Source organism: Salvelinus namaycush, chromosome 14, assembly GCF_016432855.1.
Source record: "Salvelinus namaycush isolate Seneca chromosome 14, SaNama_1.0, whole genome shotgun sequence".
NCBI lineage: Eukaryota > Metazoa > Chordata > Actinopteri > Salmoniformes > Salmonidae > Salvelinus > Salvelinus namaycush.
The window spans coordinates 36,431,653-36,450,633 of NC_052320.1; the positions used below are offsets into that span (position 1 = coordinate 36,431,653).

The following is an 18,981-nucleotide window of genomic DNA, read 5'->3' on the forward strand; positions in this document are numbered from 1 at the left end:
TCACACCAATAAAGGAATGATTTCTTCACATCCCTTGTCTGTTTTTAACATGTCTTGTTCTTGCAGGATGTCATGTCCATAATCAAATACCGTCATGCACATTCACACACACACCTACAGAGCAACACACACGTTGACTTGAGCCACACCTGATTAATTCTGGTGCAGTGTGACTGCTAAGAGTTTGGACCATGGGGCCCTGTCTGCATGCTGCATTGAGAGCTGAACATACAAGCACATAACCACCATGTGCTGTGCATATTTCATGTGTGTTTAATAATTAAAAAGCCTATTGAAAGATTCAAGACCACTGCATTGTGTGCTGACAGAGATACTCTTTAAACATCGGGGTCATCCATCAAGATGAGAGACGGTAGACTAATGATGCACAGAAACCCACCACAGAAATATGATACAAACTGCATATACAACTGCTTTCCCTCTAGCCTGAAGACATCTGAGCGGGAGAATATAGGCTAAAGCATTTTGAGATGCTGAAGCAGGCTAATCTCTGTCCCTTGGTGAGAGACAGTGTAGTTTTACAGGAGATCATATTCCATGGTACTCACTGTATTCAAGCCTAGGGTGGGTTTCCCCCATAGGTTAGTGCATGTGATACCGTAACTCAGTGGTTCCCAAAGATTTTTTTTTTTACTCAGTCCGGCTTTCAATTTACTCTTGAAAGTTGTAATAATAGAATGCACTAGTAGAATCCTCTCGTGTCAGTCATTGCATGGTCAGAAATGTCCAGATCAACTAGCCCACGTCAGCTAACGTTTTTTAACTAGTTTTTTTAGCCCATAGAAATAGAGGTGGCGCGCAGGGGGGCGCAAGATGTTCCCAAATGCTGGAAGAGGGGTCTGTGAAAAAGTTTGTGAACCCCTGCTGTAACTGACCTTTGACCTCTGTGAGTCGGAGCAGCTGTGATAGTGGCAGTCTGGGGGGGGTTCCTGGTAGTCAGACCGTCTGTCTGCCGTACATTATCAACGCCTCCCAGTCCAAAACACGGCTGCTAGAGATGGAGACAGACCCGCTCTGAAATACCCCCACTCCTACCCACCAGCTGACACCCACCCCCAATCTTCCAGTCTGCCATCTAATTGCCCCTCAGTGCTACCCCTACCCCAAATATGTCTCTGACCCTCCCTGTTCATGTATATCCACACCCTTGAGTGAACAGCTAGTCCGCTAGCTCTGTCAAGGAACATCAGAGCACTCTACCATGGCCTCCTTCCCTACTGTAACTGTTCCCCAGACAGATCTGCCCACATCTTCCACCCTTAGTAACCCTCAAACACACACACAAAACCAGCCTACTGCACTCAAATGTCCACCACAGACCACCTCAAACAGAGACATTTCCATCTTTTGAGTAGTGTAAAATGAATACCTATTTTTTTTGAAGGGATGTCATGAATAGAATACACGAAGAGGAACAATTTTACAAAAAAAATAAATCTATAACTTTATGCGTATTGTAAATTAAACAAGCTGCTTTAGGTCAGTATCTTTTTTTAATTGGACCATCCACCACCCCCGTTATCTTATATTTAATTAAAAGCCCTAATATACATTACTCTTTATTGTACGAGTACTAGATAACATTTAAATTTTAACAAAATAAACGTAAAAGACTGTATATCTGATGTGGCCTGTTATAGTTCATGCTGTCACTCCCTCTCATATCTGCCATTTCCAGTTCCAGCTCCTGCCCTTCACGCCTTCTGTTTCCGCCACATTTCCCTCTACTCCTGCCATCCTCTTCCCACCATCATCTATAGACCAACTTTCCTTCTGCATCACGGAAAGTTGCATGCGCAATTTGTCATCAGAAACCTCTGCTTACTTACATAGCAGCGGATAAAATCACATGCAACTTAAAATGCAGCTTGTGTAAGTTAAACACATAATCGGATGGTTATCGTCTACATTACAACATCGCAGAAGAGTATTGTTAACCTAGCAAGCCAGCGAGGAAAGGTAAAATATCACAAATAGAGCTTCAGAAAGTATTCACACCCCTTGACTTTTTCCACATTTTGTTGTGTTACAGCCTGAATTTAAAATGGATTCAATTGAGATTTTGTGTCACTGGCCTACACACAATGCCCCATTATGTCAAAGTGGAATGATGTTTTTAGAAATTAATAAAAAATGAAAAGCTGAAATGTCTTGAGTCAATAAGTAGTCAACCATTTTATGGCAAGCTTAACAAGTCACATAATAAGTTGCAATAATAGTGTTTAACATGATTTTTGAATGACTACCTCATCTCTGTATCCCACACATACAATTATACTGTATTTAAGGTAATCAGTCGAGCAGTGAATTTCAAACACAGATTCAACCACAAAGACCAGGGAGGTTTTCCAATGCCTCGCAAAGAGAGGTACCTATTGCTAAAGAATGTAATTAAATAAGCAGACATTGAATATCCCTTTGAGCATGGTGAAGTTATTAATTACACTTTGGATGGTGTATCAATACACCCAGTCACTACAAAGATACAGGTGTCCTTCCTTACTCAGTTGCCGGAGAGGAAGGAAACTGCTCAGGGATTTCACCTGGAGGCCAATGGTGACTTTAATACAGTTTCAGATTTTAATGGCTGTGATATGAGAAACTGAGGATGGATCAACAACATTGTAGTTACTCCACAATACTAACCTAAATGACAGTGAAAAGAAGGAAGCCCGTACAGAATACAAATATTCCAAAACATGCATCCTGTTTGCAATAAGGCACTAAAGTTATATGTTTGGGGCAAATCACTGAGTACCACTCTTCATATTTTCACGCATGCTGGCTGCATCATGTTATGGGTATGCCTGTCATCGACAAGGACTAGGGAGTTTTATTCCATTTATTTATATCCTAAAAAACAAAAAAATTTACTTTCATCTGGACAATAGCCTAAAACACAATGCCAAATATACACTTAACAAGATTACATAGAATTTTCCTGAGAGGCCTAGGTACAGTTTTGACTTAAAATGGCCGTGGAAATCTATGGCAAGACTTAAATGGCTGTCTTGGAATGGTCAACAACCAACTTGACAGAGCTTGACGAATTTTACAAAGAATATTGTGCAAATATTGTACAATCCAGGTGTGCAAATGTCTTAGAGACTTACCCAGAAGAATCACAGCTGTAATCACTGCCAAAGATTTGGCCAGGGTAGGCATCATTGTAAATAAGAATTTGTTCTTAACCGACTTGCCTAGTTAAATGAAGGTAAAAAAATTCTACCATTTATTGACTCAGGGGTGTGAATACTTATGTAAATTGGATATTTGTATTTCATTTTCAATAAATTTGCTAACATTTCTAAAAACATGTTTTCAATTTGTCATTATGGCGTATTGTGTGTAGATGGGTGAGATCTGGTCCATCCTCTCCATTCTCCTCTGATTCCTGTACTCGTCTCCGATGAGGCTCATGAGGTCACGCGAGTGCTGCACCACATCATCGATGGTGCGCAGGTCTTGCGCCGTGAGTTCCAATTATGTGCTGCAGCCGCGGAGGCTGTCCTCGATGTGTTCTGCCCCAGCAACACCGAGATGACAGCCCACGATGACTCCACCCACAGCAGGTCGGTCCAGGACGTAGTGGGTAGCCACGTTGGCGATGGAGCAGCCGTGGCCCCTGGCGACCGTCTCCAAGGCAACCAGCAGCTCCTGGAACAGCCCCCATCCTCCACAGCTGTCAATCACGTTCTTGTACTTACTGAGGGAGGCGGTGTTGAGCTCTGACCTGCTTGTAGGCTCTGCCTTCCCTAGATAGCGCTCTGAGAGTAGACCCCCGGCTGAGAGATAGAGGGGGGACAGAGAGATGGAGGTTTAAAAATATGGAGGGGGAGGGGCTGGATACAGAAAGAGAAAAATTGTAAAGATCAGGAAAGAGGAACAGCGGGAAATACATAGAATAGGGTGAACGGGGGGGCAGAGAAACTGCTTTGTCAGTCTGGTCTCCATCTTAGAACTCCACCATTTTATATCACTACACCCCACATGGCAAGAGAGTCAATATGGAAAGTATTTCTCAAATCGCTGACACTAAGAAACTGACAGTAACCGGTCAATGAGGTTGCAACAGTAACTGTGACCTAGCCTGGTCTATAGATCAGAAGGGTTGGCTAAACCCCATACAGACCTGGACCAGGCTAACTGGGACCTAACCCAACCCTTCACCACTGACTCTCAGTGCAGTGGCTCAACCCTGATGATCTAGAGCAACCAAGTAGCTCCAGTAGGAGTGGCTGTGATGACCTAATCCCCCATGACCTCTGACCTGTCCTCACCCAGAGTTCCGTAGGTCAGTAGCTGGATGCCGTGAGACAGGCTGACAGCCTCCATCTTAGCAGTGGGCCGCTGGTCGATCAGAGAGTACTGCACCTGGAAGGAAACATTACTGGACGTTGATGTAGACCAGTGGTCACCAACTTTTTCGGAGTCAATATCACTTTCGCTTTCAAAAAGCAAGCAGACGTCTACCGCTCAGATTTTTTTTTGCAACTTGACTTAAAAAAAACATTAACCTAATTAAAACAGTTATGTAGGAATGAGGTTTGTGCAGTTAGTAGGCCTAATACATTATCACAGCATATTGGCTATATGCAAGGCCTGCCAATATTGTTCTTCTCAGACTCGAGCTTTGATAACAAAATAGATCAGTTGGTGTAGCACTTGCGAGGCACAGCTGAGCATAAATTGAAATAATTTGTAAATAATTAGCTTTTTTATTTTACTGGACTGATGGTACCTGCATCTGATGGTCATGGTGCTTTCATGACAACTGTGAACTGAAAAAACGAGGTCAAATCATGACGTCAGTGAACTTTAGGTCGGAAAGTCGGAGCTCTAGAAAGATGCCAGAGTTTTTCCCAGTCGGATCTCGTTCACTGGTCGAATCAATGGTCACTTTAATAATGGAACACTAGTTACTTTAATAATGTTCAAATACTGCTTTACTCATTTCATATGTAAATACTGTATTCTACTGTATTGCTCGTCCAAATATTTACATATTTCTAAATTCCATTCTTTAACTTTTAGATGTGTATATTGTTGTGAATTGTTAGATACTACTGCACTGTTGGAGCTACAGTAGGAACACAAGCATTTCGCTATAACATCTGCTAAATATGTGCATGTCACCAATACATTTTAAAAAATGTAGTTCCCAGTTGTATTGGGTGTTTCTCACAGAGCTGAGAGTTGTCCTGAGACACATTTTTTTAATTGGTGGGTGTGTTAATACAGTATGTACATAAAATAATTTAGAATAGAAAAATATACAGTACCAGTAAAAAGTTTGGACACACCTACAAATTCAAGGGTTTTTCTTTATTTTTTACTATTTTCAACATTGTAGAAGAATAGTGAAGACATCAAAACTATGAAATAACACATATGGAATCATGTAGTAACCAAAAAAGTGTAAAAACAAATCAAAATATATGCAGTTGAAGTAAGTTTACATACACTTAAGTTGGAGTCAATAAAATTCATTTTTCAACCACTCCACAAATTTCTTGTTAACAAACTATAGTTTTGGCAAGTCGGTTAGGACATCTACTTTGTGCATGACACAAGTAATTTTTCCAACAATTGTTTACAGACAAATTATTTCACTTATAATTCACTGTATCACAATTCCAGTCGGTCAGAAATGTACATACATTAAGTTGACTGTGCCTTTAAACAGCTTGGAAAATTCCAGAAAATTATGTCATGGCTCTAGAAGGTTCTGATAGGCTAATTGACATCATTTGAGTCAATTGGAGGTGTACCTGTGGATGTATTTCAAGGCCTACCTTCAAACTCAGTGCCTCTTTGCTTGACATCATGGGAAAATCAAAAGAAATCAGCCAAGACCTCAGAAAAAAAATTGTAGAACTCCACAGGTCTGGTTCATCCTTGGGAGCAATTTCCAAACGACTGGAAGTACCACATTCATCTGTACAAACAATAGTACGCAAGTATAAACACCATGGGACCACGCAGCCGTCATACCGCTCAGGAAGGAGACGCATTCTATCTCCTAGAGATGAACGTACTTTGATTCGAAAAGTGCAAATCAATCCCAGAACAACAGCAAAGGACCTTGTGAAGATGCTGGAGGAAACAGGTACAAAAGTATCTATATCCACAGTAAAACAAGTCCTATATCGACATAACCTGAAAGGTCGCTCAGCAAGGAAGATACCACTGCTCCAAAACCGCCATAAAAAAGACAGACTGCGGTTTGCAACTGCACATGGGGACAAAGATCGTACATTTTGGAGAAAAGTCCTCTGGTCTGATGAAACAAAAATAGAACTGTTTGGCCATAAAGACCATCGTTATGTTTGGAGGAAAAAGGGACGCTTGCAAGCCGAAGAACACCCTCCCAACCGTGAAGCACGGAGGTGGCAGCATCATGTTGTGGGGGTGCTTTGCTGCAGGAGGGACTGGTGCACTTCACTAAATAGATGAAATCATGAGGCAGATAAAGACATCGTTATGTTTGGAGGAAAAAGGGACGCTTGCAAGCCGAAGAACACCCTCCCAACCGTGAAGCACGGAGGTGGCAGCATCATGTTGTGGGGGTGCTTTGCTGCAGGAGGGACTGGTGCACTTCACTAAATAGATGGAATCATGAGGCAGGAAAATGTTGTGGATATATTGAAGCAACATTTCAAGACATCAGTCAGGAAGTTAAAGTTTGGTCGCAAATGGGTCTTCCAAATGGACAATAACCCCAAGCATACTTCCAAAGTTGTGGCAAAATGGCTTAAAGACAACAAAGTCAAGGTATTGGAGTGGCCATCACAAAGCCTTGACCTCAATCCTATAGAAGATTTGTGGGCAGAACTGAAAAAGCGTGTGCGAGCAAGGAGAACTACAAACCTGACTCAGTTACACCAGCTCTGTCAGGAGGAATGGGCCAAAATTCACCCAACTTATTGTGGGAAGCGTGTGGAAGGCTACCCGAAACGTTTGACCCAAGTTAAACAATTTAAAGGCAATGCTACCAAATACTAATTGAGTGTATGTAAACTTCTGACCCACTGGGAATGTGATGAAAGAAATAAAAGCTGAAATAAATCATTCTCTCTACTATTATTCTGACATTTCATATTATTAAAATAAAGTGGTGATCCTAACTGACCTAAGACAGGGAATTTTTACTAGGATTAAATGTCAGGAATTGTGAAAAACTGAGTTTAAATGTATTTGGCTAAAGTGTATGTAAAGTTCCGACTTCAAATGTAGCCAAGGAGGTCTGGGAGAAGCAACCGACCCGCCTGCGCAGCGTGGTGGAACACGTGGAAGAGATGAGGGAGAGGATGATGGCGATATGGCCAGTGGTGAGGAAGCACATGGCCCAGGCGCAACGCACCCAGGAGCGTGTATACAACTGGGGGGCCCAACCACGAGAGTTCCACCCGGGTGAGAAGGTCTTGGTGCTGATCCCCACAATGGAGAGCAGATTCCTGGCTACATGGCATGGGCCCTACGATATCGTTGAGCTGGTAGGCGACGTCAATCATAAGGTCCGCCAGTTGGGGCGGAGAAACCCCTCCAACTTTACCATGTGAACTTACTGAAGAGGTGGCATGGACAAGAGGCGCTGTGCATAACGTGGACCCGGCGACAGCAGACCCCGCCCTCTGTCGAAGTTGCCATGGGGGAAGACCTCAGCCGGACCCAATGACAAGAGCTCAGAGAGTTGGTCCAGCAGAATACGGATCTCGTGGAACTTCATATCAACACACGTCCAGGAGAAAAAGTGTATAAACGGCCCTACCAAATACCAGAAGCCCGGAGGGCTGCGGTCCAGCGGGAAGTGACGACAATGCTAGAGATGGAGGCACTGGAGGAGTCCGCTTCTGCTTCTGCTTCTGCAATGACTTCTGGGACCTGAGGTCAGTAAATTCAACGCTTACCCCATGCCCCGGGTGGATGAACTGATCGACCGCTTGGGGAAGGCAAGATACGACAGGACCCTGGATCTGACGAAGGGTTATCCTGGACCTGGCAGCGGCCTCCCGGGAGAAGACGGCCTTCTCCACCCCGGGGGGGCTATACCACTACCGGGTTCTTCCTTTCGGGCTCCAAGGGGCCCCAGCGACCTTTCAGCGACTCATGGACCGCGTCCTGCGCCCGCACTGTGAGTACACTGCTGCTTATTTGGATGACATAATCGTGCACAGTGACAGTTGGGAGTCCCATCTCTGTGGGTTACAGGCAGTGATGGATGCGCTAAGGGAAGCAGGGCTGACCGCGAACCCCTACAATTGCAAGCTGGGCTACGCTGAGGTGGAGTACCTGGGCTATCGAATCAGGTGGGGAAATGTGAAGCCCCAAGAAAAATTGCAGCCATTAGGGAATGGCCGGTCCTCCGAACCAAGAGGCAGGTAAAGTAGTTCCTGGGGTTAGCAGTCTTCTACAGTCGATTTGTACCCAACTTTGCCGCAATAGCTTCTCCCCTCACAGACCTAACGAAGGCACGCCTACCCCAGATGGTGCGATGGATGGAGGACACAGAGGCGGCGTTCCAGGCCCTGAATGACGCGCTATGTTCGCACCTGGTACTCGTCACCCCGCACTTCTCAAAACCCCTCCTGGTCCAGACAGATGTGTCTGACACAGGGGTGGGGGCCATCTTGTGTCAACCCAGGCACACCCATGCCTACGCCCCTGGGGCATTGAACAAGAACTGTCAACTTGAAAATGCAAACTGGAGTTTTGCATTTAAATTTGGTCATAGATTATGTTCACCTTGTGGTATCCCAGGAGGTCTACCCCGAGGGTTGGTGATAGAGGGGAGGTGCGTGCCGTGACGTTTGGTGAATGCAGATGCTTCTGAAGCTGAGAAAAAGGAGTTGGCATGTGGGAAGAGTCTGACTTTTGGGAAATACCAGTTAAAGTACACTGAATTAAGACTACCAAATGACAAAAGCCTATTTAGACCCAATCACCATCTCTTCAAAGTAAGTTACTAAATGTAGTCCAGTTTGTAACATTCTCTATGAAATGAGCTTTGAAATGTGTAATTCAATGTAGAGAGCATTGAAATGATTGATGTGTCCATTTTAAAGTACAAATTCATAAAAATGTTGATGACGGTAGTATGATAAACTAAAGAAAACATACATTTTCATCAAGTTTGACATTTTTTGTTTACTTTTTGAAAATAATAATATTACATCGACCAAAATACCAACAAATCTCAAAAATGATAGGTAGATGCAAAAATGTAATTTCAGCCTGTGGTGCATGGCCTTAAACAACACACCACAGTGAGTAGGCTACATATTTTACAACAAATTGTGAAGAAAGAGAATAATCATGAAAAGTATGAGCAATAAATGCCTCTAAACAGCTTGGAGAGAAAACATTTTCACAGATTTAATCATGCAATATTAGGCCTACTGATTATTTCTCCGTATCTACTTACAAGCTAGTCAATTGACAGCCCGCGTGCTACTGGACATGCAGTTTTCTGCAAAGGTGTAACCAGTGGGAGAATCTCAATTGCATTACTCCTCGCGTCCTCTCTCCTCGCCTCCTTCTCAAAACACATTGGATGAGAAAGCCAGAGGTCCCGCCCCTCTGATCTTCTTCGCCAATGGGTTCTGAGGAGGAGAGGATGCGAGCAATTGGGCTTAATCCGACATGCCCGTGTTCATCATGGTTCTTACAGGCAAAGTGAAATGACAAAATATGCTTGTGGTGCCCGTAGCTCAAATTATATGTAACACCATAAAACAAAATACTAATGTAAGAAGAGCACAACAAAATAGATACAAAAAAAGATTTTGCAGGTGCCTTTTCATTTTAAAAACAAGTGGTAAAACTGCTTTCTAACGGCACTGAACCAAAACAGTGGCGCGCGGGAGCGAAGCAACACTTTCGAGTGGGCAAAACCATTCATTTTGGCGAAGGGGGAGAGGCTGCAAAATGCAATCTGTTAGTTATTATATATACTGAACAAAAATATAAAATGCAACAATTTCAAAGATTTTACTGAGTTACAGTTCATAGAAGAAAATCAGTCAACTGAAATAAATTCATTAGGCCCTAATCTATGGATTTCACATGACTGGGCAGGGGCGCAACATGGGTGGCCCTGGGAGGGCATAGCCCAACCACTTGGGAGCCAGGTCCACCCACTGGGGAGCCAGGCTCAGCCAATCAGAATGAGGTTTTTTTTCCACAAAAGGGCTTTATTACAGACAGGTATACTCTTCAGCACCCTCCTCAAACGATCCTGCAGGTGAACAAGCTGGATGTGGAGGTCCTGAGCTGACGTGGTTACACGGGGTCTGCGGGTGTGAGGTTGGTTGGACGTACTGCCAAATTCTCTAAAAAGACGCTTGAGGCAGCTTATGGTAGAGAAATTAACATTAGATTCTCTGGCAACAGCTCTGTTGGACATTCCTGCAGTCAACATGCCAATTGCATGCTCTCTCAAAACTTGAGACATCTGTGGCATTGTGTTGTGTGACAAAACTGCACATTTTAGAGTGGCCTTTTATTGTCCCCAGCACAATGTGCACCTGTGTAATGATCATGCTGTTTAATCAGCTTCTTGATATGCCACACCTGTCAAGAGGATAGATTATCTAGGCAAAGGAGAAATGCTCACTAACAGGGATGCACAAAATTTGAGAGAAATAAGGTTTTTGTCCATATGGAACATTTCTGAGATCTTTAATTTCAGCACATGAAAAATGGGACCAACACTTTACATGTTGCGTTTATATTTTTGCTCAGTATATAATATATAAAATGGCCATATCGATTTTAATACGGACTAGCTCAAATTATTACTAATCCTTGAAAATGACAAATTACCCAATGGATCATGATACTTTACTGGTAAAAAAGTGGGGGTGCAAAAACATTAGTTTGCACCCCTATTTTGAAAGTGGTGATGCAGCTGCTCCATTTGCTCCATTACTCAGGCACCTATGAGCATGTAGCTTTCAGATTTTACTGGATGGTGGGGAACTTGTAGCATGATTTTGCCCACACTAGTGTCTATTTAAGACTCACCTTGCGGTCCATTGGTCCAGGTCGAGGCACCCATTTAGTCAAACCATGAAGGGTTACACCACTGGGTTTCGATTTCACCTAGAAAACAGAATGCTACAATTAGAATCTGTGCCATCTGTGACTAGACACTTTGAAATGTATTCACTAAATTCATACCCTCCGGTATTCACTACATTTACTTGTTGTCTGGGTGTACAACACTATGTAGAATAACATCTTCAATCCACATAATCCCCTCAAAGATCTCAGACACTTTTCAGTCAGACGTTAGGAACCATCTGTCCAGTTATACAGCGTGATAATGAAGGTGATTCCTCAGAGAGAGGTTTTGTTGGGAAGCGTCCTCAGAGGACATTATTCTAGATGATTGACTCAGGGGTCTGTCTATGCCATTAGGCTGTCAAAACTGTGCAAGATGCAGCCTGCCTGGGCAATGCAAAATAAAATATAGTATTGAAACCAATGGTAGTTGTGTATCGGTCCATGTGTGTATGACTAAGGCTCCGTGTGTAAGGGCTTATTCATGTGTGTGGGCTTATTCATGTGTGTCTATGAGTGAGAGAGAATTTACTGATTTTCCATACGCCATCTCTCCACTGATTTGAGAGCGAGACTGAGCGGCCCCACCACTCAATACCAACTGTGCTACATTAGCTCCCTCCTGTGCCCATTCAGGGGTGCTGCTCCCCTTGCACACAGATCTATGATCAATGTTCATAAGATCTTGTTTTTTTTTTAACTTCACATTCACTTTCAATCCAATAGGTTCACAACCTGGAGTTTATGTGGTGTCGGCTTACAATAACAATGATTCTAACTCATACCTGGCTGTTGAAGTGTCCAAACAAAAATCTCCTCTGCTGGTCCATAGATATCTGCCATGTCAAATGTTGTCAGGCCGGCATAAACATAGGCTTGCGTCGCCTGCACTGAAATAGGAAAAGGGTTTTTGATAAGAACTACTCCAGAAAAACAAGTAGAGTAAAATAAGGCAAATAATTAGGCAGCATCAACAAACAAAAAAAATTTGGGGTGATGAATACAGTACCAGTCAAAAGTTTGTACACACCTACTCATTCAAGGGTTTTTCTTTATTTTTACTATTTTCTACATTGTAGAATAATAGTTAAGATATCAGAACTATGAAATAACACATATCGAACCATGTAGTAACCAAAAAAAGTGTTTAGAAAATCAAAGTATATTTTATATTTGAGATTTTTCAATGTAGTCACCCTCTGCCATGATGACAGCTTTGCTCACTCTTGGCATTCTCACAACCAGCTTCATGAGGTAGTCACCTGGAATGCATTTCAATTAACAGGTGTGCCTTGTTAAAAGTTCATTTTTGGAATTTCTTTCCTTCTTAGTGCGTTTGAGCCAATCAGTTGTGTTGTGACAAGGTAGGGGTGGTATACAGACCTATTTGGTAAAAGACCACGTCCATATTATGTCAAGAACAGCTCAAATAAGCAAAGAGAAACGACAGACCATCATTACTTCAAGACATGAATGTCAGTCAAAACGGAACATTTCTAAAACTTTGAAAGTTTCTTCAAGTGCAGTCGCAAAAACCATCAAGCGCTATGATGAAACTGGCTCTCATGAGGACCGCCACAGGAAAGGAAGACCCAGAGTTTCCTCTAATGCAGGGGATAAGTTCATTAGAGTTACCAGCCTCAGAAATTGCAACCCAAATAAATGCTTCACAGAGTTCAAGTTACAGACACATCTCAACATCTACTGTTCAGAGGAGACTGCGTGAATCAGGCCTTCATGGTCGAATTGCTGCAAAGAAAACACTACTAAAGGACACCAATAAGAAGAAAAGACGTGCTTGGGCCAAGAAACACGAGCAATGGATATTAGACTGGTGGAAATCTGTCCATTTGTCTGATGAGTCCAAATTTGAGATTTTTGGTTCCAACCGCCATGTCTTTGTGAGATGCAGAGTAGGTGAACGGATGATCACCACATGTGTGGTTCCCACCATGAAGCATGGAGGAGGAGGTGTGATGGTGTGGGGGTGCTTCGCTGGTGACACTGTCTGTGATTTATTTAGAACTCAATGCACACTTAACCAGCATGGCTACCACAGCATTCTGCAGCGATACGCCATCCCATCTGGTTTGCGCTTAGTGGGACAATCGTTTGTTTTTCAACAGGACAATGACCCAAAACACACCTCCAGGCTGTGTAAGGGCTATTTGACAAAGATGGAGAGTGATGGAGTGCTACATCAGATGACCTGGCCTTCACAATCACCCGACCTCAACCCAATTGAGATGGTTTGGACCGCAGAGTGATTGAAAAGCAGCCAACAAGTGCTCAGCATATGTGGGAACTCCTTCAAGACTGTTGGAAAAGCATTCCTCATGAAGCTGGTTGAGAGAATGCCAAGAGTGTGCCAAGAGTGTGCAAAGCTGTCATCAAGGCAAAGGGTGGCTACTTTAAAGAATCTTTAAAGAATCTAAATATAAAATATATTTTGATTTGTTTAAACACTTTTTTGGTTACTAAATGATTCCATATGTGTTATTTCATAGTTTTGATGTCTTCACTATTAATCAACAACGTAGAAAATAGCAAAAATAAAGAAAAACCCTTGAATGAGTGGGTTTGTCCAAACTTTTGACTGGTACTGTATGTGTTACCAGTTGAAGTTGGAAGTTTCAATACACCTTAGCCAAATACATTTAAACTCAGTTTTTCACAATTCCTTACATTTAATCCTAGTAAAAATTCCCTGTCTTAGGTCAGTTAGGATCACCACTTTATTTTAAGAATGTGAAATGTCAGAATAATAGTAGAGAGTGATTTATTTCAGCTTTAATTTCTTTCATCACATTCCCAGTGGGTCAGAAGTTTACAAACACTCAATTAGTATTTGGTAGCATTGCCTTTAAATTGTTTAACTTGGGTCAAACGTTTCGGGTAGCCTTCCACAAGCTTCCCACACTAAGTTGGGTGAATTTTGTCCCATTCCTCCTGACAGAGCTGGTGTAACTGAGTTGGGTTTGTAGTCCTCCTTGCTCGCACACGCTTTTTCAGTTCTGCCCACAAATCTTCTATAGGATTGAGGTCAGGGCTTTGTGATGGCCTCTCCAATACCTTGACTTTGTTGTCCTTAAGCCATTTTGTCACAACTTTGGAAGTATGCTTCGGGTCATTGTCCATTTGGAAGTCCCATTTGCAACCAAGCTTTAACTTCCTGACTGATGTCTTGAGATTTTTTTGTATTTGGTGGTGAGCTAACATAAATATACGTGGTGTTTTCGCTGTAAAACATTTTAAAACATCGGACATGTTGGCTGGATTCACAAGATGTTTATCTTTCATTTTCTGTATTGGACTTGTTAATGTGTGAAAGTTAAATATTTCTAAAAAATATTTTTTGAATTTCGCGCGCTGCCTTTTCAGTGGAATGTGGGGGGGGGAACCCCAGTCCTAGACAGGTTAATACTGAAGTGATAGATGAGCAGATGATGATGTGCAAGTAGTGATACTGGTGTGCAAAAGAGCAGAAAAGCAGAAAAGTGTTGAGGCACAGATCTGGGGAAGTGTACCAAAAAGGTCCCCAAGAACACAGTGGCCTCCATCGTTCTTAAATGGAAGAAGTTTGGAACCACCAAGACTCTTCCTAGAGCTGGCTGCCTGGCCAAACTGAGCAAATGGGGGAGAAGGGCCTTGGTCAGGGAGCAGACCAAGAACCCGATGGTCACTCTGACAGAGCTCCAGAGTTCCTCTGTGGAGATGGGAGAACCTTCCAGAAGGACAACTCATCTCTGCAGCACTCCACCAATCAGGCCTTTGTGGTAGAGTGGCCAGACGAAAGCCACTCCTCAGTAAAAAGGAACGACAGCCCGCTTGGAGTTTGCCAAAAGGCACCTAAAGACTCTTAGACCATGAGAAACAAGATTCTCTGGTCTGATGAAACCAAGATTGAACTCTTTGGCCTGAATGCCAAGCATCATGTCTGGAGGAAACCTGGCACCATTCCTACTGTGATTAGTCTTATGGCTTGGGGGTAGAAGCTGTTTAGAAGCCTCTTGGACCTAGACTTGGTGCTCCGGTACCGCTTGCCGTGCAGTAGCAGAGAGAACAATCCATGACTAGGGTGTTTGGAGTCTATGGCAATTTTTAGGGCCTTCCTCCGACACCGCCTGGTATAGAGGTCCTGGATGGCAGGAAGCTTGGCCCCAGTGGTGTACCGGGCCGTACGCACTACCCTCTGTAGCGCCTTGCGGTCGGATGCCAAGCAGTTGCCACACCATACCTCTTCACGACTGTCTTGTAAGGTAAATGTTGAGCGGCTTCACTGCAGGTGATGAATGTCTATCTCATTACATCACCGAGGGTGGCTGGTGGAAACAATCAAGGCTACACGGGCCCCGTGTGGCTCAGTTGGTAGAGCATGGCGCTTGCAACGCCAGGGTTGTGGGTTCCCACGGGGGGCCAGTACAAAAAAAAGTATGAATGTATTTACTTGTAAGTCGCTCTGGATAAGAGCGTCTGCTAAATGACTTAAATGTAAATGTAAATGTAATGTTGGCTGTCCCCGTTCTCCAGGTTGTGACACATGCACACCATTAGGATGGCCATTTACATTGCTGTTCTCGAGGAGGGCAATCCCATTATCTGCACACCCGCCATTGGTTTCTGTGTAAATGGATGAGAGACAGGATTTACTCTTACAGAACGGACTAATAACACACCACATGAACACAGTCAACTAAGTGACACATTTAAACACTTATTACTTTGGGTAAAATAACTATGACTATCATTTGAAACATTCATTGGTATCATCACTGGACTGGTGAAAGCTACTATGTAGTGGAGCCCTTCATGTGTTATTAGATCAGTGAATACTGCAAATAAGGGAGGAGAGAAGGAAGGATGCATTTTAAAGACGCATTCCATTTTTTTATTTAAAAAAACAAACTTTTCCTGTTGAAAGAAAATATCCCATGTATAAATACAGTAATGTTCACCAAAATCGTTTTTTTTGGTAACAAGGAGTATGCCATTCAAGGTGTTGGTCTGATGGTGCCCTATGATGTCATCCGGTGATAAATGAGGTGAAAACGACTTAAGTATTGGAACAGGGCTAAAACCAAGAAGTTCAGGTCACAAATCTATGACTTACCTTCCGCGTTTCTCCGCATGAACAGAAAAACTACAACAGCTCCTACAACACTGCCTACAACAGCTCCTAGAAATCCAATTCCAACTTTCCGTTCCAAGGGGTATTCCTCCTGAAACATTTTGTCTGAAAAACAAGTAACGTGAAACCATAAGACATTAGTACCTAAAGTGTGAAAGATTACCTCAAAATAGCCCATAACTGTGAATTACCTGTATGTTGGAATTGAATAAAAAATGTAATAGTTCATCAATTCAATTGAAAACAGCAACAGTAAATAACCCCACACAGAGATTCAGGCCATCATTCCAACCCTCAACCATGAGGTTTTTAAATTCCTAGTCAATTCAGTCCTGTATTAAAAACCACCTCACCTGGAACACGAATCTGTGTCTCCCTCATGTGTTTGATCTCCAGCTGTTGAACTCGACAGGTGAACACGTTGGTGGCAGTCTTCTGGACAGTGAAATAGCGTGTCACTGTGTACAAGCCCTCTGAGTCCATGGGTCTCTCTGTAGCTTCATCAGCAGGGAGGATGGTTCCCTTACTGTTCAGCAACACCAACTCAGGCTTATAGACTAACCCTTCAGCCTCACACTTCAGGACCACTTCCTTGTCTTTGGTTTCCACAATGGAGAGCCATGGCCGAGGGGCTGCACCTACACAGACACAAAAGGTTTATAGGATTTATCATCCTGATATCGATGGACCTTTAAGAGTAAGATGGAACTTGTGATGGATAACATCATGTCGAAGTATATTTGATTAAATAATTGTAATTATGACATCAAATATCACTTTGTTTGTACAGAGGTTGATATTTCTAATATGAATCGATTAGGTTTTGGAAACTCACTCCTGACTTCCCCTGATTGGTCTTTTAGGGGCGGTTGGGTGGGTGGGAGGGAGGATGAAGGAGTCCCGTCCTCTATACATTGTAGAGATAGAAGAACAGATTTCAGACCTCTGTACTCAATGTGCTTTGATGTCATAACACTTTTTGGGGCCAGGCACCTTTCTTGACATCCAATGTATCATATAAAAACATAACACCATTAATCAATAAATGAGAGGTAGGATAAACATGCTGATCATTCAAGTTGGCATTTGATAGACTGACAAAGAAATCTGAACGATGCGTTTGGTAATCAAATGACTCACCGCCGACATAGAGTTCAATGGTGGTTTTCTGGTGGCCTAACGTCGGTATGTAACAAGTGTAATTTCCAGCATCAGTTTCACATTGGTCAGCTTTAGTGAGATGTTGCCGTTCTTCAGTTCTTCACTGAACAGTGACGTCCTTCCACTGTAGGATGGATTCTGGAGCACATTGTCATCACCACGGTCTCGGTACAAATGCACCTCTTTTGGCTCCAGGACTGGTCTCTGCCACTCTACTGACTCTTCAACAGCACTCCTGGTAGGTCTCAAGAAACAAGGCAAGATGACATCCCCGCCAACTATGCCACGAACAGGGTCCGTTGAACCAACAACAAGAACTGTAACAGAAAAAAGGAGGTAGGTCTATATAGGAAAACAACTGTTTTATTAGTTATTTCAGGAACATGGATGCATGCATCCAGACAGACAGAAGAGAGCACAGCTAGACAGACAAGCAGACAGTCAGACAGACAGGAGAGAGCACAGCTAGACAGACAAGCAGACAGTCAGACAGACAGGAGAGAGCATATAGAGAGGTGTCCACCAGAGGAATAATAATATTGGGCGAATTAAAGAGATAGCACAAATTCAAATTCGTAACATATTGTACAATTGAAATTCACAATTGTGAACAATTTTCGGGGACCCTTTTTGGCTCGTGAGTTCTCCTTTCAGAACTACCGTTACTGGCTAAAAGGTAAACAAACCATCTGGAATACATCTTTAACTAGTTATCAATTCCATGTTGTGTTTTTTTACTTGTGTAATGTGTATAAACATTACATTATTGTTCAAATATTGTCATTTATTTCAGACAAATTGCTACAGCACAAAGACTGAAGACAGCAGAGAAGAGGGGAGAGAGACAACTAATTAGACCCAACCAAATAATGTGAAATACAATTATTTTTTACACATGGGAAAGAATGAACCAAAAAACTATGCAAACTGGAACGCTATCTGGCCCTACACGGAGAATACACAGTGGCAGAATACCCCAAATTAAGAAAAGCTTTGACTATGCATAGACTCGGTGAGCGTAGCCTTGCTATTGAGAGCGGTTGTGCAGACCTGCTATGCGTCCACTGCCCACAAAATGAGGTGGAAACTGGGCTGCACTTTCTATCCTCCTGACCAATGTTTGACCATACCCACTTTGGCTTGCCATTCACACATTGTTACTGCACATAGCCAATAATATAACATTTGAAGTCTATATTTATTTTACTTTGACAATGTAAACGTACGTTTCCCATGAAATCCCCATTAAAGAGAAAGAGAGCGAGACAGAGAAAGCTGTCAGACAGCCCATGAAGACAGATGACAGACATACACTATAGTGTACATAGAAAGATAGTAGTATTATAGTATAGTCTTACTTGTGTTTGAGGAAGAGCCAGTGTATGAACCAGAGTCTCACCACACAAGACAGACAGAGATATAGACAGACAGAGCACACGAAGACAGCTAGGAAAGAGAGAGAGAGAGATGTCAGACACTTTATTGGCTGTCTATCTGAACTAAGACAGCCAATAAAGTAAGACAGCCAATAAAGTAAGACAGCCAATAAAGTAAGCACAGGAGTAAAAAAAGTACATAAAAGTACAAATATTTGATGAAAGAACTGA

At 42.7% G+C, this 18,981-nt stretch overlaps 1 protein-coding gene and 1 pseudogene across 1 annotated transcript; both read right to left on the bottom strand.

Annotated features, from left to right (window-relative positions):
• Nucleotides 1–3,369: 3,369 nt before the first annotated feature.
• Nucleotides 3,370–7,366, bottom strand: LOC120058731 (annotated as a pseudogene).
• Nucleotides 7,367–7,585: 219 nt separating this feature from the next.
• Nucleotides 7,586–17,128, bottom strand: LOC120058732. Its single transcript, XM_039007474.1, has 5 exons — nucleotides 17,056–17,128; nucleotides 16,567–16,851; nucleotides 16,196–16,318; nucleotides 15,653–15,705; nucleotides 7,586–7,744 (listed from the first exon to the last, which is right to left on the bottom strand). The coding sequence occupies exons 1-5, from the start codon at nucleotides 17,126–17,128 to the stop codon at nucleotides 7,586–7,588; spliced, it is 693 nt and encodes a 230-aa protein (XP_038863402.1).
• Nucleotides 17,129–18,981: the final 1,853 nt, after the last annotated feature.

What these genes read in the sequence shown, in the direction of transcription:
- LOC120058732 (XM_039007474.1), bottom strand. Translation starts at nt 17,128, where the DNA reads ATGTATAGAGGACGGGACTCCTTCATCCTCCCTCCCACCCACCCAACC. An exon ending in TAAAAGACCAATCAGGGGAA is followed by an intron (nt 16,852 to 17,055) that starts GTCAGGAGTGAG and finishes GTGTCTGTGTAG; the next exon opens with GTGCAGCCCCTCGGCCATGG. An exon ending in CCCTCCTCGAGAACAGCAAT is followed by an intron (nt 7,745 to 15,652) that starts GTAAATGGCCAT and finishes GTTGATATGAAG; the next exon opens with TTCCACGAGATCCGTATTCT.